A 26,127-nucleotide genomic window follows, 5' to 3' on the forward strand; every position below is an offset into this window, starting at 1 on the left:
GTAATGTTGATTTCTCTGCGCGAACAATTCTCAAAAATTTATGTACCAAGGTGTCGAAATCGCACTTCAACGCTCGTTCTCTTTTTGTTTGCTATTGACACTGCCTATATGACAGGCTGTTTTTTTTTTTTAAATCACCGTTGGTATTAGCAATACACAAAATTCTCCTTAGAGTATATATCTGATAATTTTCAAGCAAACGATTCATTTACGCACATATTATCGCTTTCTTAAATCCGTATAGGAATTCAATAAAACTTTTGATTTTATTTAACTATTGGGGCTATGATACGAGGTCACCGAAAGTCGCGGCTTACTATTTACCCTCGATAACTATTCTCAATTACCAATACATTAATACCGTATCTGCTGGGTCTTAGTTTAAATAAATAACTATCAACTGTTTTAAAGAGTTCCTCTTTTCGTACCCATTTCTTAGTAACCCTCTATCCGTAAATGATGCAAAAGAGGCAACCTCTTCTTGTTCCTGTATGCTAAGCGTTCTCAGCGGTTCAGATTTTCCGTGTCGGAAACCTTCAGTTTGCTCAACGCGTTGGTGACGATGCAGAGGTCTCCCTTCAGCTCGCTGACGATGTTGGCGATCTTGCGGGTATTTGTGAGCACGTCCACAGTCTGGGTGTATGGGTTGTAGCGCAAGCCGAAGGGGCGCTTGATCGTCTTGGCGAATTCCCTGCAAGAGGTATATAGACACAGCGCTTTTCATGATAGTGCGGTGTCTGATATGGCTAAGGTAGCGTTCCTCATTAAGCATGTTTGATTGCTGAACAATTATTGAATACACAAAAACAACGTTTACAGTTAAAGAAAGAAGCTCTTGTCTTCTTTCTTCCATCGAAGTCGGGTTGCTAGCTGGTGGATAGTGCCGCGTGCGATATAAGCCGCCATTATTATCCGCAGCGTATAGTCCCTGGGAGTGACTAAGCATTTTTTCATATCTGCCTACAGGTGGCGAGATAAACTGTCTGCCTCCAAATATTGAGTCAATTAGCATGCCAGATTTTGAAAGGAGAGGCCTTCAGGTGTCTTGAGGTGGCGCTACTTCACAGCCAATGTAATGACCGAGGCCAAACTTTTACTCTAAAGGAAGCTTCTAATTTTATCTAATTAAAACAAACGATTTAGGCCAAGCTATTTTTCAACCTTTCAATGCATTTCAAGATGCAGTTGTAGCATAAGAAAAAGCCTTTTCTGTCAGTCTTCAAGGCTTTGACCGACAGTAATTTAATTTTTCTTTTGATATGTATTCCATTTACGCAAAAAAAAAAAAAAAAGTTAGGAGGACCACAGCGCGTTATTTCGGCTTCGACTGCGCTGACATTTGCAAAATGCATGGTTCACGAAGTAATGCTCATTCACTCACGCTAAAGTATCAAAACTAATTTGGATGAATCACTGGCTTTTTTAAAACGATTCTTATTTGTTTTTCTTTCGAAATTTTCGTGACATCTAAAGAGTCTGAAGATAGACACTTAGTAAATTTAGATTGCTCAACTTTGTATTTTTTATTATTTTTTTTTTACGACAGGAAGTAATTTCGAACGCCGGCGAGCTGTGCAAATACTTTTTAGTAGCATCTATATGCTAACAGTGGTAAGGGATATTTATCCTCATGAAACTATATAAACCGTAGTCGTCGTCTTTTGAATGGTTACGACAAAATAGCAGGAAAAAAAAGATGGGATAACTGGTAACGTTCATCGCACTTAAACATTACTGAAGAATATTTACCTGGTGTAAAAATATGTGAAGGCGTGCAATTTTTCACTATGATTATTTATGTGACTGATATGCAATATGAAATAAATTAGCGTGATCACATTTGGTAAGCAACAAATAGCTCAGTGATTATTAATTTATCGAGAAATTACTGAGCGTCGTGATACGCGTACACACGCTCCCTTATTACATGACACTGCATCAAAGGGGAACCATACCTCATTTGCAGCTTTGCTTCATTGAAGCTTTCAGTGTAGAAGTAGACATTCTGGTAAGCCGTGATGATCGGCTCGGTCTCAATCGTAATGGCCGGGTCAAAAGGAAGTACATTCGCTTTGTCAGTAAGGGCATGCTGTGTGTGCAGAGAGATAAACTTAAGATTACCAACAGTATACATTTATTCCATATTTCGAGACGACATCAACTCGCATTACGTAAGATTTAATTTCCTGAAGCTACACAAGGAGCTATTAGAAACAGCACAGTTCGTTGACGGTTCCAGGATGATTTCGATCACTGAAGTTTGTTTCACATGCGCGACGTCGCTAAACCCATGGCAATTCTCCGTCTCTACATCGAAATGCGATATCCGCGCCCAGGACTCAAATGCGCCCCCTTGATCGCAATGCCGATCGCCGGAGTAGCTACATGGCGACTAACGTTGCCATGTCGTGGTAAGGAAGCGACATTCTCAAAACGCTGCTAAAATGCTATTTGAAAATAATTGAATTATGGATTTAAATTTGTTTACTTCTGGGATATAGTGAGAAAAAAACTTAGTTGAAGCTGCGCCTTCGGTTTTTGAATAGTGAATGCAGTGGATCTAGCAAAGAAGTTATGCACGACGGAGGTATGGGAGGGGGGGGGGGGGGGGGGGGGGGGGTATACCAGGAAATTTAATGACTCTCCGTATTAATGAAGAATGCCATCTTGGAGAAAGCCTGAGTGCAACTCGTGAGCGAACTTGCCTAAAGTTAGCAGGCAGAATACACAGGCCACCTTACTTTTTCGCGGTAACGTAAAAGGGACCTTTTTCTTTATCAGGTTAATTGATGTGACAGTTGCCGTTCTACAGGGTTAAGTAATCGCTTAATTTCACTTATTTGAGAAAAATGAAGTCTTAGTTTGCGAGGCCGAATTTAGTTAGCGCTTCTGTACTGTTTTTGTTGTGAAATTCCGAGCTCCTTCTTTAAACTTTATGACATGAAAAGTAATTTTAATAGCCCCCGTTTTAGGACAAAATAAGTCGGCATGGTTATTCACTCTTGCCTAAACGAAAACTGTTAGCCTATTGAGAAGGTTTCAATTAAAGCATACTTACGCGAAGCTCCGCTGCTGAAGAAAGTAAACCGGCTCCGTATACCTTCATTTCGCCATTTTGTTTGCACAGTCCGAACTCTACAGTAAAGAAGTAACACTGCGAGAAAGAGAAGGAACATGCCAGTCAGTGGAACACCAGAAATCATTTCATTGCGTTAGTGTAACTGCAGAGACCAAACATCGGACGAGGAGAAGTTAGACATACGCGATACAATGAATCCCGAACTGACATCTTAAATCAAGTATATCAAGGAGCCCAGTCATGAATATTTAATGAATATATGGTGAATATATGAATATATATTTAATGACCATATATTTAATATATGGTCGGCGCCACAAACAGATTCTCACTTCAAAACATGCGAAGCTCCCTCTGCTAAGAAGATTTTAACCGAGGTTTAAATGTTTTTAAATGCTTTGGTTTAGTTAATAATGTTTAATGTCCCAATGTGACTCAAGCTATTAGAGACGCCATAGTGGAGGACTCCGGAAATTTCGACCACCTGGGGTTCTTTAACGTACACGTCTTAGCCACTGCATCACTACGGAGAGGCCGATTGTAAAATGAGTTTGCAGACGCTCAACCATGGAGATGCCATTTGAATGCCAAAACAGGATTGACACTTCAGACCTATCACCTTGTTAATGTTGTTCATGTGATGCACAAAAGCAGGTAAGCAAAGCTTTGTTGTCTATTTTTTTTTTGTTCTCGTCAACCTAATGCACAAATTACCACTAAGAACAGGTAAGAAAAAAGAAAAATATTGGTGCAATATTCGTGATAGATTTAAGCACTAAGACTAAAAGGTTGAAATATTTAGGGAGAGCGTTGTGCGCTTTCTTCAAACGAGGGGAAGGTAAGGGGTGGAAGGGGGAGATTGTGGAGATATATGGAACTACCAAGAAGTTTTCCCAGTGGAGTTTTGCTCTTAAGACATAAATCTGAGGCGAGCAATGTCGCCCTTGCACACGATAAGATCTGGTATTTTCCTCACCGTGGCCAGCTTGTCAATCTCGTCATCTGAGGCACCGAGAGAGGCCAGACCAATCTCTTGAGAGAACTGAGCAAAGTTTGCGTCGGCCAGCATTGGACAGTGGCCCAGAATTTCGTGACAGCAGTCTCTGAAAAAAAAAAAAAAAAAAAGAAGCATTATCAAATCTAATATACTTATTCTGCGATAAAAAGCTGCGCCTCCCCACGTTCCCACACACAGAAAAAAGGAAAGTTTGCATTGCGTATGCACTTAATAACGCAGTTAGCAGCTTACTTACAAAATACGTGTAATTACTGTTTTCTTTTTTTTTTCTTCTTCAGTAAAATCATTGAAGTTGGACAAGTTGCCGTGATTTTTCAGAAGTCTCTCTTTTTTTTTTTTACCCGATATGCTTGCCCCACAGTAGAATTCGTAGATCCCGTCTCTGTTGTTGATAGCAGCTTGTGACAGCAGCTTGTAAAAGAAAGTCCATGGTGGAAGAACCTTGTACGCTGGGCTTTATGTTTGTGCTGCCGCTGCAATGAACTGAAGCCAGCACTCACAAGGAACTATGAGCTGGTGTTAATATATGTGCATGGTGCCTTGTCTGCAGTCATTTTTTTTTTCTCCTTCTATTTTCCCTCCTTTTGTCCCCCTTTCCGCAGTGCGTAATTATCCGCATATAAAACAATGTGCACTGTCTCCTAAAAGCATCGATAGTGAGCAACTCACGGTTCTGGAGTGTAGAACGGGTCAGAGCTGTGTCGAATGTATTGGGTACAGTGAAACACACGGAAAGCCAGCCCAGCCAAGAAGTCTCTGGCGGACAGGTAGCCTGCCACTGGTCTCAGCTGAAATCCTGTTCTGTCTGAAAAACGAAGACAAAAGAAGGCGGCGTGTATATTTGCATTGTAATCTGTTCGGAATGACATCGCAGAATATGAGGAAAGGGGACAAGGTATAGAACTGTTGCACGGTCAGTTCCAGATGACGTCCCAGAACCATTTGCATTGTTGAATATGCCCTAAAATGGTGTCCCTTTATGGCTTTATGTGTCGAATAAAATTCTTGGACCTTTATTTTTAAACATCAGTTTGCCTTGTCGTATGTTTAACAATTTCACATGTATGTTCGTCATTCACACTTCATGTCTTTTTTTTTTTTCGCACCACAGGTCCATGAAACAGGCTTATTTTTGCCTTTTCTATTAGGGCTTTTCGTACTAATTTGGTTGCGTGAGTTAGGACTGGCTTTTATTTCTTGCAAGGAGAACAGATAAGCGCTTAGGTCTGGAACAATAATGACATCCTGTACATGTTTTTATGAAAAATGAGATTAAATAAACTGATTTAGATTGAAGCGTGGCCACCTACACTCAATCCGTAAAGGTGCAACAAGACTATGAAATGAAGCATCTGAAGTTTGGTGCTCCGCGCATTTTGAAAAGTTGTTAAGCGAAAATTAAGATATCTACACAATACAAATTCTGCATCCAGTCATGGAATAGTCAAGGAGACGAATCTTTTTATAGGCAACCAGTCTTTATATAGAGCCTGTTTCGAGCGATGTAATAAACAGATTGACAACCACGCCATTCTTATGAAAAGAAGAAATCTGAAGACCTCAGACAATATTTACTTAAACTTACTTAAACGTTACTTAAAACAATTCGCCTACATTCCCCAGAACAGCTACTGATTTTTGTGTAAGAAACCAATGAACCATGTATTCCTAGACTACTGGGACACCATCTTTCATTTGGATGTACTTCAGAGAACTTAAAAAGGTTACAGGGTACCCCTGGACCCGTACGGCATACGCGTCTTGTCAGTGGACACCCGCGAGGAAATAACGTATGACCACACTGCTGTGCTGGGCTTGCACGCTGTGTGGAAAACTCGAATGTAGTTTGAACGCGCAGACTTGATTGTTCAGCCGGCCTATGAACATCTCATTGAGAGCGTTGCGTGTTTAGGAAATGTGTGCAAATCACTGCCTGATCCACCACAATGGGTGTCTGTGCTGGTTGAATTTAAGATATTTTAGATCAGTATTGGCCAAAGTGTGGCTGGCCTGTTTTATTTCTTGAAATCCCTTGCTTTGAACGTCGAAGCGGCAATGAAAAAAAAATAATAATAAAATAATACTTACATTTGAGGAACTGACTGACATCATCCAGCTGAGGTACATTGTCTTCTCTGTAAAATAGTGAAATTCATAAAGACTAGTTACCAGTCTCGAAAAAGGTGTATTACAATAAGCAAAATATGCAGTCCTGACAACAGCAGGGACACGTGCGTAAGCAAAACGGTTGGTGGCTGTGATCGCGCATGAACTCGGATTTCTTTATCAATGACGTCATATGAAACGTTCTCACTATTGACACTGCCCGATTAGTAATTGATCTTGTGTGTATTTCTCGCCTTGTTTTCGTTACATTGCTGCAACCCAGGTCACAATAAATAAATTGGTTGTTAGTCAGCGCATGTGTCTGTCGTCGTTCCCATTCTGTATATTAGCGTCATTCAGCCTTATCAGTTTTTAGTTTAGAACTTTACATTGATTATCAAAGGTGCTATCCGAAATTCATAATCTTCTGGTCAGTCTTTATGGTCTGATTTTGCTCTTACTACTTAGTCTCATTCCAGAAAAACGCATTCCATTGTCTCATTAACTGCTCCAAACTGATTTTCACTTCTCACACAGTTGAAAATTGCTGTTGTTTGTTTGCAGCGCTGATGTTTCAGCTTGCTTCTGTAGCTTGCACGTTTGTTTCAACAAGGGGCTGATATTCAGCCCCTAAGCAAATTTGTGAAAATAATGTCTGCAGGAAAATTTATTTTAGTGATGTGTTCAAATTGAATGCAATATTATTTCATTCTCAATTCGGGAGCCCAAGAAAAAACAACGTGTGCTGATACCCTGAACGGATACAAGTAAGGATGAGCCGAATGCTAAAGGCAGCCGTTTGATAAGGAGGCATGGTGGCCGTTTCTCTGGCAATGAATTTGCACTGACCTGCAGGTTTGCATGAAAATTACTTTTGATCAGTGAGCTATCACTCGATGCAGTTGTGCTGACAACGCTGCATTTTTAATTAGCCCTACTATACTACTACGCTGAGATTGTAATCCGGGGGAAAATCTTACATTTACAGCTAATTCGTGACGAACTAAATGACTCACACGGCCATGACAATGAGATGACCGTCGTTTAGGTGCTGAGTTTAACATTCATACGTGACTACTAATTCCACCATCTGATGATTTTATTTGACGCGCTACATTTTGTCTCGAATTTTTTGCGGACACGTTTGGTGCCGACACAGCCTGGTAAGGCTTGGGCCTTGAAGAAGAAACTTTGGCTCGCCTGTAACCGCAGTACTTGATAAGCAGGCGGAAATTTTCCAGGAACTCGGAGCATGCGTGGGTCTTGTACAGCTGGCTCAGCTCCCTGAAAACTCGCCCCCACGTGGTGCGCTCCTCGAGGGTGTACTCCACGCGGGGTATTGGTGCGCCGCTGAAGGGCAAAAAAGTGTGTGCAACATAAGACCACAGCGTAACGCGAACGCCGCTTAGGAACAGAACGCACATCTTTTCTGTTCTGATTGCGGGATATCCTGCCTCCTACGCGGAACTTTATGTAATATGCGCTATATACTTGGTAATGTATATATGGTATACTCCTTTTTGTAACACCGATCGATTTGAGAGCAAATAAATAAATAAGGAGGAGGAGGAGGAAGTTGAGGAGGAAAGGCAGGGAGGTTAACCAGTAAAAGCAACCGGTTTGCTACCCTGCACTAGGGGAAAGGGTGAGTGAATACAAAAGTTGTGAGAGGGGGATAGTTGAAGTTAATACAGTCACATAACACTGATAACAGACACACCACATCACATCACGTCACAGTCATATCATAGCAAACTCATAGTCTTTCGATTAGGCCTGTGCTTTTCATAAAGCACACTGAAAAGTGTTCGCTAGTTGCATTTACACGCAAGAACATGTCAACTTACACTGTACGCATTGATGGTAAAACAATACTCTACGAAAGCAGCCATCGCTTTCTGGGAGGTATCATCGAGCGAAATCTTTCGTGGACTTCCCAATAAATAAGGAAGTCACTAATAAAGACACGGGTACTGATTTCTGTTTTCTTTTGAGTCCTGCGCAAAATTTTGTCCGAGCTAGCTTCGAATTGCTGGCACAAATTCTGCTGAGCAATTATTGTAACGCATTCTGTGGAGTGGCGAGTTGGAGAGAAGAGAGAAAAGGGGCTTTAGTCAAGAGAATACGGTTAAAACTGCTAGTCCGGCGTCGTCATGCGCCCTCTTAGTGCGTCCGCTTCTTTTTCCGATAGTATCATTCTTTATTATAGGACGGAGCGCTACATTGTAGAAATAGGACTCAAAAGGGCACCTATTTCAGTCATGTGGCTCTGCCCAGCTTCAGCTTCATTAATACTTACTATTTGTATTGCATGGCCACGTCAGCGAAGAACATCCGTCTCTGTCTGTAATCAGGGTCCTTGAAGCCCTTGAGTTGGTAACAAAAAACAAAGGCACGCCATTCACTGTACACGATAGTTTCAAGCTTGCACAACAACAGCAACAAGAGACAGCGTTACGCGGCAAGAAACTACGAAATACGACAAGCTTTCGTTCTTTAAATGCATAGTGATTGCCAGTGGTCGTAGAATATAGCGCCAATAAAGAGCAATAAGCCAACTAGAACGCCATAAATATTGGTCATTTAAATATTTAAATATTTAATATTGTGAACTTTTCTTTTTTCCTCTAATCGAATAACTCGAATGACGCCCGCCAAATATTTTCGTCTCGAATGCAAAATTCACAACATTCTTTCTTGCGTGAAAAGCTGAATGCGCTCTTCGTGTTGTAGCAAACTGCATTTAGTTTGGCTTTCAGTGGGCGTTCTGGCCCCTCACTGTTCCCACTTTTGTGAACTTTTCTTTTTTCCTCTAATCGAATAACTCGAATAACGCCCGCCAATTATTTTCGTCTCGAATGCAAAATTCACAAAATTCTTTCTTGCGTGAAAAGCTGAATGTGCTCTTCGTGTTGTAGCAAACTGCACTTAGTTTGGCTTTCAGCGGGCGTTCTGGCCCCTCACATCAAAGGCAAAGCACTGTACTGTGGTCTGGGACAGCTGCAAAATAATGGAATATTAAGAGGGCACTTAATCTCTGCCTTTAGGAAACAGCGTCAAAGGCTCCCGTCTGCGGTCTCCCTTTGAAAATGGTAATTCGCGTACACGCACTTTGCTACTCGCTTAATTATTAATTACTTGTAATTTGTGCCTCTGTTAGTTCACACCACGAGCGGCTTAAGCTGGTCGTGTTTTACGCATGTTCGTTACCATACAGTTGTAAGTGCCATGCTATTTGAAGGAACACTCGATATAAATTCCCACTTTTATCAAGACGTATACGAATGTTCCTGTGGGGTATAATATATAGGAGTATCGTGTTGTGATTCAACGTTCTTGGGTTAGGTTCCCTTCTCACGCTCTCATCGCTGAGAAGCTTTCCGAATTCGCAGTACCTGTCAACTAGACCATGTCACGTGGTCTCATGACGTCACACAACAACTCGCTGGTTAATCAGTGTCCGGCCATGTCACCAGCCAAATACAACCTTCCAGAAGCATTCTGGGATAGGTCGCTCGCAACGCCACCGCCGGATATCCTGCGGTACGGTACATTTAACGCTGTCGCGTTAAGAAGAGCACTTACAGGATGGTCGGCGTCCAGCTCCGCGCCGTACATGAGCACCTTGTTGGAAGTCTTGTCCAGGTCGGAAATCTTGCGCGGAAACCACGGCATTCCGGCGAACTCTGCAAGAGATCGTGCAATAGGCAGTGCGAGCAGTCTTGAACACGTTGCTCAAAGACAAGAAACCGATTAAAATTACAGCTACCTCATCTGAAACGTAGCTTATATCAGTCGTCATTTACAGTGCATGAAGAAGTTGCTAGACAACAACAGAAAATTAATCTATTACTGAAAAGCACCTTTATCTGGGCGCGGAGGTACACATTAAGATACCAGAGCGCCAGAGGCGAACACGGATGAAGAATTGGTAGCGCCGTTCCCTTTATACGGCCTCGTTCGCCTTTTGAGCACTCATGTCTTCCTGAATAATCTATTATTATTACGTTATGTTCAATCAATTCTTATTATCACAGCAATGATATATACAGGCAGGAATAATTTGGTGCGGCTTGTTTGAACTATTGTGACTCATATGTCGGTAATTCCATATGCAGTTGTTTTATTAAAGCGGTAGCTTTAATCCCCTACCGAATTTGTACGAGCTAAGCTCGTCAAAGCTGACTGTCACTCGTCTCTGCAGACGAGTCCAGCTACTCGTGCGTCCTGTGGCGCGATGTTTCCGGTTTCTCTGGTATGTGTCCGGTATCGGTCGTCCAACGTAACCTTTACTCAGCCGACTGAAGATGCTTCGGAGGCCGTTAGTGAAAAGTTTCGGTGGAAGAAAATAATTAACCTAATTCATTAAGAGGAAAACAAATGTTAAACGAGGCCAAATTTCTAATTTCTATTGAGGTTTCCATAACGAAATATGAAATTGCGGCTTAGGCGGAAACCGAACCCAATACCGTAAGGTTTCGAAACGGGCACACTGTATATATATAGGCAACGAAGGCTGGTTATTTCAAGTTCATGTAAAGGTTTCCCCTTGTGGTCTTATGACTTAGTTAAGTGTCTTCGAGACGTGCTGATACACACAGGATGGTTTGGTTGGTAGGGCTTAACGTCCCAAAGTGCCTCAAGCTGGAAGGGACGCCGCAGTGGGCGATTCCGGATAAATTTCGACCACCTGTGTTTCATTAACGTGCATTGACGCGAATAGTATACATGGATGCCTTGTTCATCAAAAGCGGCCACCGTGCCGGGATTTGATCCCTAACCACGGAGCCATCGCGGAGGGTAATATGCACATGATTTATTATGAATATGCTAATTAGTAAAGGGGTAATTACATTAAAATAAATCCGAGTCCTGGGGTTGTTCATTGTATTTGTAGAATTGGATGACGTGTCCATGAAGGAAGAGAAATTGAAATGCGATGAGAAACAAATCGTTTTCTCAGTCAAGATCATCAGAATTGGGCAGTTATGAGAAGAGAGCGCATGAGAAGCATTCAGCGATCCTTAAAGCTATCGCTTGCTGCTCTTCAAGGCGATTGTGCGCCTCGAATGGCTTTGTTTTCTTATTTGTACCTCACAGGCCTCCAAGAGCAATGGGTGAGGGTAGAGGGGAGGGGGGAAGGAATGTGTTCAGAAATTAAAAATCACAGTCACGGCGCTACGGACGCGGTACAAGGCATAAACGTATAAATAACATTCGTACAAAATAATGCGAAAAAGGGATAACCAGTGCAAGTATAATGGCGGTACAACAGAACAACATTTAGAATAAATCCCGATCGATAAATGCATTTTGCTACTTTTTGAACTATTCGGGATCAGAATACAAGACGATGGAATCAGGATGATGATTGCAATGCTTTGTAGAGTCAACGCTTCGACAAGTTGGGCCCAGACGAAGACAAGTAGCTTTTTCACAACACTGGCTGGGCTTGCGAACTGAGGCTTCCCCTCAACCCTTGTTCAGTGCTCTTTCATTACTTGTAAATAAGGTAGAAAGCCCACCACATCAACATTGTTTCACAAGGTTTCTGGTTGGTTGGTTTGTGGGGTTTAACCTCCCAAAGCGACTCAGGCTTTGAGAGACGCCGTAGTGGAGGACTCCGGAAATTTCGACCACCTGGGGTTCTTTAACGTGCACTGACATCGCACAGCACACGGGCGCCTTGCTTTTCGTCTCCATCGAAAAGCGGCTGCCGAGGCCGGGATTCGATCCCGCATCGTTGGGAACAGTAGTCGAGCGCCGTAACCACCGCACCACCCCGGCGGGGTCAAGGTTTCTGCCACAGTCTTATAGTACATATGAGATAACATGCATATACTTAACAAGGGGTTCTTTCTAAAGGAAGACGAGATGCAGCATATCAGAAAGAAAAGATTCCTCTCATTTCACTGAAATAAGTGCAGCGGTAAGACGCCCGACTACTGTCCGGAGTTCCCGGGTTCGAACCCAACCTCGGCGGCTGCGTTTCGATGGAGGCAAAACGAAGAGGCGTCCGTGTGCTGTGCGATGTCAGCGCACGTTAAAGATCCCCAGGTGGTCGATATTACTTCGTAGCCTTCCGCTACGGCTCGCTTTCTATCTTTCCACTTTCACTCCCACCTTCATCCCTTCCCTTACGGCGCGGTTCAGGTGTCCACATAGCAAGTGCGACAGATACTGCGCCTTTACCTTCCTGTAAACCAATTATTATTATTATTATTATTATTATTATTATTATTATTATTATTGTTGTTGTTGTTGTTGTAATTATTATTATTATTATTCACTGAAATAAAAGAAACAGTTCGTTAAAATAACGGCGAGGCAGCTACAGTAATCCAGCATATATATTACAGAGCATGCTGTACACGCATGCGAACCATGCATGTTGTAGCGACTCACCGGGTAGGTCGTCGATGCAGAGTGATTCTCCGGGGATCAAGGTCGGACCTCCGCGCAAGACCGCAGGCGGAGACAGCACGGGAGTGTCGCCGCAGCAACCGTTGCCGTCCCTCGAGGAGTCCATCAGCAGCTGGCCCTTGGAGGAGTAGTACTCCTTAAGCTGGATGCAGTCCACCTCGTGGTGCAATGCATGCACGACGTCGTCCATGGTGCCCTGGTCGCAGTCGACGCCCACGAAGATCTCATACTGCTTGGGATTGACGCGCGACTTCCGTGACTCGATGTGCAGCACGTTCACATTCTTCTCCTGCGAGAGTGGAGGATTGGAAACGGATATGGAACTAATTTTCACAAGATGCCGTACATTCGTGTGCTCCCGCCTTTACACGCGTTCCGGTCAAGTTCATTCGTTACTTGTTTTGATTATTGAGCCATTTCAGCCTACGTATTTTCTCGTTACATATGGCGACGAAGCTATTGCAATTAATTTATGCTGAAATCTGTCTTCATTCGCGGTGCTTTGTACCTGCGATAATGCTTGCAATAAGCATTCATGAAATTATTAAACAAGGACCCTGCTAATTGACTCATGCACGTTGAAGCACGTTGAACAATTTTTAACGTGGAATGGATGTCCTAAACGGCCGTCATTTCGCAGATCTTGAGCCGAGAAATAGAAAAAAGGAACTTGGAAGATTGCAAAAATTATCCTGCAATTATAAATAAAAATCCCGAATAACTTCTGAACTTACTGGCAGAGCTACCGTATTTCCTCGATTCTAACCTTCCCCATTTTTTCCATGTCGTTTTAGGCACTATATTAAAAAAAAAAAAAGTATCGTTAGAATCAACTAAAACGCTGAATGCATAAACATGCTTTAAAAAAAAACACATTAAAATAATAAGAAATCAAAATCCCCTTCTATCACCTGTGGTTGCTCAATGCAGCCGTAGAAATTAGGTTTTTTTTTCTTTTTTCTTTTTTTTTTAAAGATAGCTTTAGCAGAGAAAAATCTTACACCAGACCTTTATCTTTTTCGAAGGTGACTCTGGGCTTTGAGTGGTGCAGTTTGTCTAATTCTGCGACAAGCTTTTATTTGATTTCAAACGATTACAAAAGTGCGCTAACATCGCATGCAATAATCAGAAGAGTTCACAAATCAGATAAATATTGGAACACGCAACAGTCGTATGAAGTCCATACACCCTGGCCGACATAAATAAGCATGAAATATGAAATTGCGCAAACAGAATTAGTTCTTTTTTTTTATTCCTATGACTGGAAAAATTCATTAAGCGTAACTTGAGACAGCACAGACTTAGAAATAACGGAGATAAGACGCTCTAAAGGACTAAGGTTCATACACCTAATTCATGACGGTAAGCTAGATATTCATTATCAACGGGACTATGCCCCCTGCAGATCGAACGCTTCTCCCATACTCTCCCAATTAACCTGGTTCTATGCTAACTACATCCAGCCGACCCCTGCGAACTTCTTAACCTCATCCGCCCACCTAATTTTTTGCCGATCCCTGCTACGCTTCTCTCACTGGAATTCAGGTTGTTACCCTTAACCACTTGTCGGTTCTCCTCTCTTCGCACTGCACGATCATGCATGCCTACATGACCATTTGTTCTTCTTGATTTCCGCTAGAATGCCATTAACTAAAATTATTTCTCTGGCACAGTCTGCACGCTTCTGATCTCTTAACGTTACATCTACCATTTTTCGTTCCGTAGCCCTCTGCGTTTTCCTCAACTTAAGTAGAACTCTCTTGGTTAGCCTCCACGTTTCAGCCCCATAGGTGAGTACAGGTAAGATGCAACTGCTGTATACTTTCCTCTTGAGCGATACCGGTAAGCTGCTAGTCATAATCTGCGAGTACTTGCCAAAGGTGCCCCAACTCACTCTTGTTCTTCTAGTTATTCCCCTCTCGAGGTCCGGGTCTGCGGTTATCTATACCTATCCTAAGTATAAGGAAAGAAGTGAACAGTCGGCGAGGCCAAGGAGAGCGTTGGGGATGGTACTTTATGTCTTTTGCGATGTGGATTTAATAGTTCGTTTGAACGTCTAGCGCTGCCAGTAATTCGGGCAGAGCAGGGTCGAATTGCCAGCCGCAGGGCACAGCTTCAGCACGAGAGATGGGCGCCGGAGCCAAGCGATGGTGATGGCGATGCCGCAGCATTTTCCGTTCTTTGTCTTCTTTACACTTTTTTTTTTTAATGTTTACTTGGATAATCACAGAAATTAGTAATGCAATCTGTTTTAGGGGAAAGATAATTAGACACAAAGTAGAAGAAAAAACAACGTGCCGATGGTGGGATCCGAACCCACGACCTCCGAATAACGCGTCCGGTGCTCTTCCAACTGAGCTACATCGGCCGCTGTCCCCCCTGCTACTTTCTTGGGCATTTATGTTGTCTGTATACGAACCTTGAGAGTGTTCACCAGCGCCACCCTCAGCCATAGCGGCGGACGTGGGACGTCCTTTGTTACCGCCAGCGTCACGTAGAACGTGATCAAGAGCCAGGGCGAACGCTGTGCTAGAACCCTCTTACGCTACCTATGGCTTCAAGACTGCCAGAACCGAGACCCCCGTAAGCTACAAGCAGATCAATCAAGGGGAAATGAGGGTGCTCGTTATAATACATGAAGGAAAGAAGTGAACAGTCGGCGAGGCCAAGGAAAGCGTTGGGGATGGTACTTTATGTCTTTTTTTTTAATGTTTACTTGGATAATCACAGAAATTAGTAATGCAATCTGTTTTAGGGGAAAGATAATTAGACACAAAGTAGAAGAAAAAAAAAAGTACCATCCCCAACGCTTTCCTTGGCCTCGCCGACTGTTCACTTCTTTCCTTCATGTATTATAACGAGCACCCTCATTTCCCCTTGATTTATCCTAAGTAGACATATTTACGGATACTATTTCCAGTGATTTGCTACCTGTTGTAAACCGTTGTTCTTTTCCGAGGCTATTAAACATTACTTTAGACTTCTGGATATCTGGCCGGGCATTGTCAAGCCGCATTTGCGCGGCATTTGCGCGGCCACCCCCTTTTCCTTGAGAGACAAATAAAGTTTGATTTGGTTTAATTTTTAGGCCTACATTTCTGTTTTTCCGCCTAAGTCATCAATTATTCTGTGCAATTCGTCCCCTGAGTTATTTATCAAGGCAATGCCATCAGCAAATCGTAGATTACGGAAGTATTCTCTATCAGCTCCTATCCACAAGTGCTTCCTCTCCGAACACTTCCCTCTAAGCAAGCTGTGAATAGCAATGGGGAGCTCGCATCTCCTTGCCTAACACTTTTATTTATGGAATTTTATTACTTTCTTTATGCAGAACTATGGTTGCTGTGCATCCACTATAGATATCTTCCAGTACTGTCGCATACGACTCATCTAAACCCTCGGATCAAGCAATGCCTGCATGATTGCCGAGGTTTCGACGTTGTCAAATACTTTCTCGTAAGCAATGATTGATATATACAAAGGGCTGGTTATATTTCGATAATTTTATATTTCCTGGTTGATAGTATGAATATAATCGATGGTAGAGTGCCCTTTCCGAAAACCTGCTTCATCATTTATGTTGCTCTGATTATATTAATGATTACCTCTGTAAATAGTAACGGATAGTAAGCTTACTGGGCTGTAATTTCCAAGCCTCTATAGCGTCTCCTGTCTTATGAATTAAGATAATGTTAGCGTTCTTCCAGGATTCCGGTACCGTTGGTGTCACCAGGCATTGCGTATACAGGGTGGCCAGTTTTTCTATCAAGATATCCATTCCGTCCTTCAACAAATCTGCAGTTGCCTGATACTCCCCAGCTGTTTACCCCATTTCTTGAGCTTCTAAAGATTTCTTAGCCCCTTCCTTCGTTACTGGCGGAACTTTTCATTACTCTCCACTACTGCAGCTAGATATATACATAGTTGCGGCATTAAGCACATCAATCAGAAACGAGCACGATCACATCATTCTAGTAAATTACGAGGCATTGCTTATTGGAGTCAACGAGGGAAGAATGTATCATAGAAATACTTTTTCATCACAAACCTTTTGGAAATCGAGTAGCCTGAGCCGTGATGCCGCGAGAGGAAAGCCAACGCTGTATTTTTTTTTTGGACACGATTAAGAACCAATTTTGTTAGATACTTAGTATTTACTTTTATTCTTGTTTTCCTTAGCATGCTTAGCACTTCCTATACTACACCTATATTAAAGCATAAGCTCTTCAACTCCCATGCCAAACCGCAAGGTCATCTGGCTCCGAACATTTGACCTTGAACTCTCTTGCTGTGCAGCAAATATTGTCGCCATTATTCTCCCAGGACATTCATCTGCGCAAGCTAGGTACCGTGCACGCGCCACTATCATCTGCGCGTCGCCGCAGTTGTGCTGCAACAAAAAAAAAATTTTCGCGACTGGGTTTCGAAATCGCGCCAGACGAACAGATCAGCATCGATGGCCCAGGCTATGTTAGCGCCACATCCCCCCCCCCCCTTTCCGCCCCTTGTTGCGCATTTAGAAGCACCACAAAAATACAAATCAATATGTGCAATCCACGAGCAGTATATAGCGCCGCGTGTAAAACTGCAACAAACTCTCGCGCTCTGCAGCAAACATCATCGTCTTCATTAAGTTCCAACTTTAACACAAGGCAGGCAACAACACTCTCATGTTGTGCAGTGAACATTACCGTCGTTAAGAAGTTTTATCTGCGCCTTTCTCTTATTTAACGCAGGAAAACACACCATTACACATACGCCATCTGGGCGAGTGCGGGCGAGGTCCGTGAGCATAGTGTCGGACGAATCCACCAGGCGGTTTTACAGTAAGACGCGGCCTGGTGTAGAGGAAGCCAGTCTCTAAAAACTGACACCAATACGGTGCCAGACAGGCTGCCGAGACCCTCGAACCACGAGAAGCCCGACGATAGCCTGTTGCTGAGAGCTTACCAAGTGCTGAAGTGAGCCAAGATCGAAGAGGCGGCAGTGTCTGCGGCTTAAGCTCCTGAAACATGATTCAAGGACAGTTGAATCTCTGCCTCTTTTCTTTATTTTTCCTTGGTACACTTCTAGTCGATTTTTGCTTTTGCTTCTGCGTACACTGACCCACATTTGCAACGCTGTTTATAATTGCGATAGGTCAGCCTATTCTATATCACATGCTTTTTTCTCCTAACGGTGCGTTATTACAATGTAAAAATCCCCTATGCGTACATTGGGAGTGCCGCTTGTGCACGGGGGGCTTTGTGAGAGATGCACTGCACGTAGTTTCTTTCGTATTAAGCTCCTTTTGTATTATTTGCTCACTATTGTTGGTTAGTATCACGCTTCGCCTTGTTTAAATTCTGTTCTTTAGCCTTATTTTGTCGCATATCCTTCTAAATAATCATCCTGTAAGCCTTGTCATCTTTAAATTAATTTTCGCTAACATTATCTTTCAAATCTCTTTTTTACAAAGGTTTGCAGTACTTCTGAGGTATGTAAACCGTGTGACGCTTACCTTGAATACCCTGAGAGCCCTAACCAGTCCGCCAACTTGGTTCCTCAGCGAGAAGACAACGGCGGAGTTCTCCTTCGGGTCCTCGGTGGCGCCGTTGCCTTCAATGGGAGACTCGACCTCGGACACCTCCGGCGTTTCGGCCTCGAGTGGAGCTTCCTTCACAGATATCTTGCTCTGCGAACAATGGGAAAGACATGCAATTTAAAGAGCCTAACGTCTTAAATGTGCTAGTGGATTATGAAAGGCGCAACCATGAACCGCTCTGGATGGATTTCGACTGCCTTTGGTTTTTATGACGTGTACTGACATCGCATGGTGCACGATAGTCTTAAAGTGCTGGCTCTTACGAGCTCGTTGCAGAGTTTTATATCGCCAGTGTCCGCAGCGCATCTGCTGCGATCGGAAGGTGGCAAAGAGATAGAAACGTTCGTCTTCACTTATGAAAAAAAGGGGATGTGGGAGAGGGAACAGGAATAAAGGGTGGGAGGTGAAGGGTGGCCTTATGCGAGAGCGAAACAACGCGCCACAGGAAGGAAGCTGTCACGTTGAGATCCCACATAGTTACTACCTTGGAAGGACGAAGCTATGACCAGTAGGGGGTAGTGTGCAACCTGGAAGGTGGCTACCCTGGAAAAGGAGGTTGTTGAGAGAGCGGAGGAATGGGCAGAGAGAGTGATTGCCTAAGGATGAAGTCCGGGAGGGGCCACCGTGTAAGGAAGAGGTTATAGCTAGGGAGGATCGAATGCGGTCTAAATAGATGTGCGGTTACCCTATTCCCCTCCTGGGAGCGAGCTTTCAAAAGATGTTCTCTTCCCGCTGTCCGAGAAAAGTGCAGATTCTTCTGTGCCTGTCTAGCTTAGCGAAAGGGAAAAACAAAAACATAACAGGGGACGTCTGTGATAAAAATCATTTGCTGTCACACTACGGCTAACGCTAAAAAAAAAAAAATGCGTTACACACAAACAACCGTTCTGTGAGATTTTGCCAAAAGATAAAAAGAGGCAGCCTTGAGCTTGATACCTCGCGAGCTGGCGTTGAGCTGCCGAATGCCAAATCGACATAGTTCGTGGTGGGGAAGGAGGCCCCTCTGCCAAGCAGATGGTAGAATAAAACCTTCATGCGGGAATATTAAGCCTCTTGGGCACAATTTAATTAGCCTAGTTGCAGAGAAAGGAAAAGGGTAGAGCAGATGTTCAACGGGAGGGATGTAACAAATAACCTTTGCAAGCCTCATGTGTGGCGCTTGAGAAGCGATTCACTGCTTAATGGTTCGATGCAACATGTTAAGATTCTTGCCGTCCCCAAAGGCTTCAGTCAAAGGTGGAGTTGTGTGCTTTAATCACTTGTTACCAAAATTTATCAATAATATTGCAACCATGACAACGTCACACTTTTCATCAGCTTTTTAAATCACCGTCCTTAAGAGATATATCTGCAGCAGAATTCAGGTATATGCACAAAATCCTCGAACCGTAAACAAATTGATTCTGAAGCAAAAATAAAAAATACTCGGGGGTGACAGAGGAAGTGCAGGTCTTAAATATAGACATTGAAGAGCTTGTAGTAAGTATAAGAGGTCGCGCCGCCGTCATTCCGTTTGCAAAATTACATCTTGTCGACGTCTTCTTCGCCTTACCAGCATTTGCCATAGGAGACCTACTTCTCTTCGAGTGCCCCAGTGCACGACAGTTGCCGAGGATACAGTCGTCGGCCGGCCTCCTACCTCCGTCCCCAGGAATCCCGACACCCGCCGACAGAGGAATGCGGTCCCTAATTGACGGCACGATTAAGGGAGAAATGGGGACACCGGCTCCCCAACCCCACGTAGTTACAGGGAAAGGTCGTGGTAAATTGGGCTTACATGACGTACACGACACTGTATGTAACACGTCCACGTCAGAGCAGGGAATCGGTTACAAGGCACACGGCTTCTTGACAGGCCTATGCTCTTGCTTAGAGCGTGGGACGTGTGCATGGACGTTGATTAACGCTGCAGTTCCCATTCTGCTTCATGAAATGCTCATTCGAACGTGCGCCAAACAAGCGAGCTATATGGAGTTTCTGCTTTCTGCACGCTTACCGAAGAGATAAGTCTATCAGAGAATTTAATTGGGCTAAGACGCGAGACAAAACCTTAGTCTTCCCCTTGCCAGTGAGAATGTCTTTCACGAGATGTAAGGAATGGGCTTCATAGAATGCATACCCTTTAGAGGCTGTGTAAACTAGATGGGCAAGATATATCCTGGGTTTAAAATATATGCCCTCTTGAGGTAAAATGAAAAAAGATGGAAGAGACGAAGTTGAACCCCCAAGCAAGCGGTGCCACTTCGTCGCATCACAAAAGGCGATCAGTACGGAAATACTTTTTTTTTTTTTCACTCCAACAATGTCGTCGTTCCTTGTTCTTTAAATATAAGTAAGGAATCACAATGAGGATTTAAAGTTGAGTCATGCAAGACGAGTGTAATTTATTGGCGGGCACAGTAAGAATATAGACGCCCATGAATAAACATAAATAAACGAAAAATAACCGTTGGAAAATATACAGAGGCGTTGAGCGCAGAATTATAGAGAGCATTAAGCTGGAATGGTCAGATGTAGATAGAGAAACACTATCTCCAAGAAACTTATTTCAATGTATTACACCTATTTACTCATTAACTTAAAACCAAAACAGCAAAGGATTTCCCTGAAAAGAAATATATAGGGGTTCTGAAGGTTTATCCGTTCTGATGAATATACGAGGACACATTATTTCTTTGTGTAGCATAGCTGAACTGGTTTCTGAATGAACGCTACATTTGAATCGGTCAACAGTAATCTATGTTGGCCAGCAGCGGCTTTGTCATTATGCCCGTCACACTTTAATGCCTGTGATTCTTAGAAAAAAAAATATAGCCCGCTGCCTCGTAGACAGGCAGCGGGCTATATTTTTAGCCTATATATATATAGGCTAAAAGTAGACAGGTAGGCTTGAAAATCAATATGCAGAAGACTAAGGTAATGTTCAACAGCCTCGGGAAGGAACAGCAGTTTACATTAGGTAGCGAAATACTGGAAGTAGTAGGCGAATATGTCTACTTAGGACAGGTAGTAACCGCAGATCCGGACCATGAAAAGGAAATAACAAGAAGAATAAGATTGGGATGGTGCGCATTTGGCAAGCACTCGCAGATTATGACTAACAGCTTACCGGTATCGCTCAAGAGGAAAGTATACAACAGTTGCATCTTGCCTGTACTCACCTATGGGGCTGAAACGTGGAGGCTAACCAAGAGAGTTCTACTTAAGTTGAGGACAACCCAGAGGGCTATGGAACGAAAAATGGTAGGGGTAACATTAAGAGATAGAAAGCGTGCAGAGTGGGTCAGAGAAATAACTCAAGTTACCGACATTCTAGTGGAAATTAAGAAGAAGAAATGGACATGGGCAGGACATGTAGTGCGAAGAGAGGATAACCGATGGTCGCTGAGGGTAACAAACTGGATTCCAAGGGAAGGAAAGCGTAGCAGGGGGCGGCAGAAAGTTAGGTGGGCGGATGAGATTAAGAAGTTCGCAGGGGTCAAGTGGATGCAGCTAGCACAGAACCGGGTTAAGTGGAGAAATATGGGAGAGGCCTTCGCCCTGCAGTGGGTATAATCAGGCTGATGATGATGATGATGATGATGATGATGATGCCTCGTTCTGCAAGTATAAGATTCACCTAGTTAACGTCGAAGGATGTAAGTTGGTTTTTCATTTTGGCACGGCTCATGTTTAGTAATCGTGTTACTATCAGATATTAGTTGCGACATTTGTGTCTTAAAGTGATTTGTATACGGATGCGTGGGGCTTCAAGTTCATATAAAAAAGAAAGCATGCCATCCAAACGTTGGACATAAATATAGCGGTTCTGAAAAATGCTATACAAAGGAAAATATATCTACCTTAAAATTAAGTAAAACTTTTCACTTAGGCGCTACTACTGGTACATACAAGGTCGCCATTCTTAAAATGTATACAAAATGAAATTAGGCACCTCTAAGACGTACGAATATGGACACAGCCAGCGACACGGGTAGTGAGGAAAAATTTCTTATGCGAGGAAAATTACTGACCTCCTTGTCTTGGCCTGAAGTGTACGGGACCGGATGACATCAGGGCTTAAGTCTACGTTAAGTGGACGCAAAATCAAGACCGGCGCGTATGATATATTTAAGGCAGTGCGATGGAAATGTTTTTATAAAACACACAAGTGGAGAGCAAGGAAGTGCTCTGCATTGTAAAATGCTTCAGTCTGGAAGCAAACTGTGCACGAAATGTAAATCATTTCTCAACTTGACATAGTAGGAGAACATATGCTATGAAAATGATAGCGAATAAAAATTGTTATTTCGTTTTTCGCATACATCTAGCGCCAGAACGAAGTAGGATTGCAATGCTTCAGCTAACTGTCTATTACGACCACTCTCCTACTTAAAATGGTATGACTCTGCGCCAATAATATGTTTTTTTCATAATTTCCAAGTTTTTCTTTTTGAAAGATGCGCTTCAAAGGGTATCGCCTATATCGTCATGATTTCCGTCACTCTGCAGGCTACAAGTGAAGTTCTTGCGATGGTTCCCGCCAAAAAAGATATTGCGCAGAAGAAACCTTGTATGGATACCTACGAGTACAATTATTTGTCCCCAGAAGACATCTGGAAATTGCGACGCAAAGAAAACTTGCCCCTTCTTTGTAACTGGCGTTCCCGTCTGAAAGGACATGCAATATTCAGCGGGAACCTCTTTATTCTCATATCAGCCTGCTGTGGAGAACAGGTAGTGAGTAGCTTCCTATAGACGGTATGACCAACTATAGTTCGTCAAGCCGGGGACGAACATTGTCCTGCTTCAGTGTGGAGCTTAGTGGCATGAACAATAAATATAATTTACTTATGTTTTATTATACTGGAATCAGGCCTTCAGCGCGTTTTTTTATTTCTACCTGCACAAAAGTGAAGTGCCTTCACTTTACACTCCAATAAGCAGTCGCTAATATGCACGCGAATGACGATCAACCTCATTAGTTCTTATAAACCAGCATGGTGGGGACAAAGGTACTGAAGAAGCACTACACTGCCGGAACAAGACGAAGTGTAGCATCGCGCGATTCTGAAAAATTTCCCTATCTGTGCCTCCTTTTAAAGAACTTTTACAATAGAAAGAGAAAACTGAACACCAGCATAGATGCGCTTTAATCAAGAACCTACTCTCAAATGCAAATTTGTTATGGTTGTAAAATTCTACAGAGACACAAAACTACTTGAATGTATGAATTCGAAGAGATTATATTCCTGTGAGTAAAAATGTTTTCGATGGAGGGTTTATATTTCCATAGAGCTATTTTTGCTCATATTGCCTTCGTTAGTTAGTTATATTGGGTTTTATAATGCAAAAACGACCAGGACTATGCTTTGCAAAACACAAGGTTGATATTGCTTTCGATGCATGTGTTTGCTTATTAGACCTACACGGTCATGTTTCACGTGGGGTGAAGGAGTCTTGGACGGCCAGAAGATCAAATCATTCGATATTGTCGACCATACACCCTGACTGCTCATTGGAGGGTCGAATTCTAAAGTTAAAGCTCAGCTACTTTGGTCATCTGATGAGAAGAGAGGAGTCGCTGGAGAAAGATTTGATGTTGGGAAAGGTTGAGGGTCACCGGAGAAGGGGTAGGCAGCGAACGCGATGGTTAGATGGCATCCTCGAGGCGCTGCAGATGAAGTTACGTGATGTTAGGAAGATAGTGAGAGACCGGAAAGCGTGGCGTGACATGGTCCATAGGGTCACGAAAAGTCGGACACGACTGAACTGAACTGAGGGAGCCGTAATCGCTTAAACCTCGGCTTAAAAGTATAAGACTGAAGGTGCATACGTCGTTGGTTAGAATCCTTGTCGCGAGCTAATTTCATGTCCCCCACGCCGGGGTGGCGCAGTGGTTACGGCGCTCGACCACTGTTCCCAAGGACGCGGGATCGAATCCCGGCCTCCACGGCCGCTTTTCGATGGAGGCAAAAAGCAAGGTGCCCGTGTGCTGTGCGATATCAGTGCACGTTAAAGAACCCCAGGTGGTCGAAATTTCCGTAGTCCTCCACTACGGCGGCTCTCATAGCCTGAGCCGCTTTGGGACGTTAAGCCCCACAAACCAAACCTAACTTCCTGTCTGACGAGCAGGTATGTGCTACATACAAATGCAGCGCGACATCCTAGGATACCACCCAAAACGCTCTACGGCAAACGGTTGCATCAAACTGTTGTCACGAGGTTAAGAGAAGGCATTCAATTGGAGTTACACATGTTGTAGGTTCGAATCCTTGTCGTGAGTTTGTCTCCTACTGCTCGACTAGCATATTTATGCTATGTGCAACAAGCAATCATATCGCATCTTCCTGAACGCTTTAAGACGAACAGTTGCATCACAGTTTTGTTATGACACTCTTGGAAACTGCCGTTATATGGAGGTCGCCTAGTGGTGCATATGTACAGAGGAACGCAATTCATAGCAACATCTAAAGTGGCGCTGGCCTTGGTTGCAGATGGGTCGGACACATCCAGTGATGGATTGTGCATGTTATGCTTGCTGTGCACGTTATATAGTTGTTTGATGACGCCAGCTTATTTTTCTTACCATCGCTGAGATTTTTATGACCATTTCTGAGCACTATAATGACGAAAGAAAGCCGACAGCTTTTCTCGCAATGGGACAAATAATGTATTCGCACCAATAAAAGGCGTCATTTAATAAAAAGGGTATAGCGTACGACTCACTCATACATTGCTTGAAGGCAATGAAAATTACGCAGGCTTTTCAAATGGTACTTCCATCCACTCATTGTTGAAGGTCTAAGACGTCTATAGCCGCTGTCTTAACTAAAGATTTTCGAAGACATCTAGAGCATAGGCTCCCGTTTAGACTTCGTCTACAGAGCACTAGACTTAACGTCGGCAAAGCTATGATCCGGTGAATGCCATGTTTGATGGATCAGAAACTACATTTTCATAAGCTTCTCGCAACATTACGAAAGGTAAGGGTGATATGTGCCGTTGTTGCCGACAGGAACGTAGGAGCACAGTTATGTTATTCGCTTCATCCTGATTGACCAAGATCTCTATTACCTTCCTCGGTGCTGCAAAGAGCTTGAGCGAAAGGAGTGTAGGACCGTAGCGTCGTACAAGTTTAGAGGGAATTACTACACAGCATTGCCACAAGAGCGTAGTTGGTGACTCTAGCAGTAGTGGTTTGAGCACCAGTTGCGGCATTGCTGCTCGCTGTAATACTGTGTACTATGTTGTGTGCGCGCAGCTTACTGGCTGCCATCTTGTGTCCTAGAGCACGTGTCCTATGTAACCTTAGCGCATTCTAAATTTGACCAAAACAGAGAACTTGAAGCAGAATTAACACCTCGAAAACGACGCAAAAGTTCCTTAGTGTTCTAAGTTTTACTCGACAAATCTCAAGTACGCTCAAAATGGACAATTTCCAATGGAAAGCGTTTAGAATGCTGAAAAATATGCGGGAACTAGTGTGCATAGGGCCTTGATTCAAACATATATTTTTTTTTCACTTATCCTTGTTGGTTCCAACGTTTGCGAGCAGAAAGCATGCAAACTTTGATCATGTATAATTATGACATTGAGGAGTTAACTATTTCGAGAGATTTAGGCCCAAAATGAGAATAATGTTCTTAAAAAAAGTGAAAACGAAGTTCATTTTATCATTTTGATTATGAGCACATCAGCGATATCGAGCCGCTGAAGAAACAGCCGCCTTTCCGTATAGTCAAGTTTCTTTTGGCTAAAAACCTGTTCAGGGACCGATATTTAGGCACCTTGACAAAGCCCTAACACTCCTCTCACCTTTATCTCCTCGATAAAGGAGTCGGGAAAGTCAGACAGGCTCGCCATGGCCGGCGTACTGCAGCAGCGTCTGCTCTGGAAAAGTTTCCGTCTGCTCAAAGAGGTCGCGTCCGTCGCCAT

At 43.2% G+C, this 26,127-nt stretch overlaps 1 protein-coding gene across 1 annotated transcript; it reads right to left on the reverse strand.

Annotated features, from left to right (window-relative positions):
• Positions 1 to 389: 389 nt before the first annotated feature.
• On the reverse strand, positions 390 to 26,127 carry LOC146172865 (tryptophan 5-hydroxylase 1-like). Its single transcript, XM_084584420.1, has 12 exons — positions 26,008 to 26,127; positions 18,127 to 18,300; positions 12,735 to 12,915; positions 9,789 to 9,928; positions 8,503 to 8,570; positions 7,404 to 7,553; positions 6,186 to 6,232; positions 4,767 to 4,902; positions 4,056 to 4,182; positions 3,059 to 3,154; positions 1,956 to 2,089; positions 390 to 691 (listed from the first exon to the last, which is right to left on the reverse strand). Exons 1-12 carry the CDS (start codon positions 26,125 to 26,127, stop codon positions 505 to 507), a joined length of 1,560 nt encoding a protein of 519 aa, XP_084440546.1. The 3' UTR covers positions 390 to 504.

This window comes from Amblyomma maculatum, chromosome 11 (assembly GCF_055883805.1).
Source record: "Amblyomma maculatum isolate TAMU_Amacu chromosome 11, ASM5588380v1, whole genome shotgun sequence".
Lineage (NCBI taxonomy): Eukaryota > Metazoa > Arthropoda > Arachnida > Ixodida > Ixodidae > Amblyomma > Amblyomma maculatum.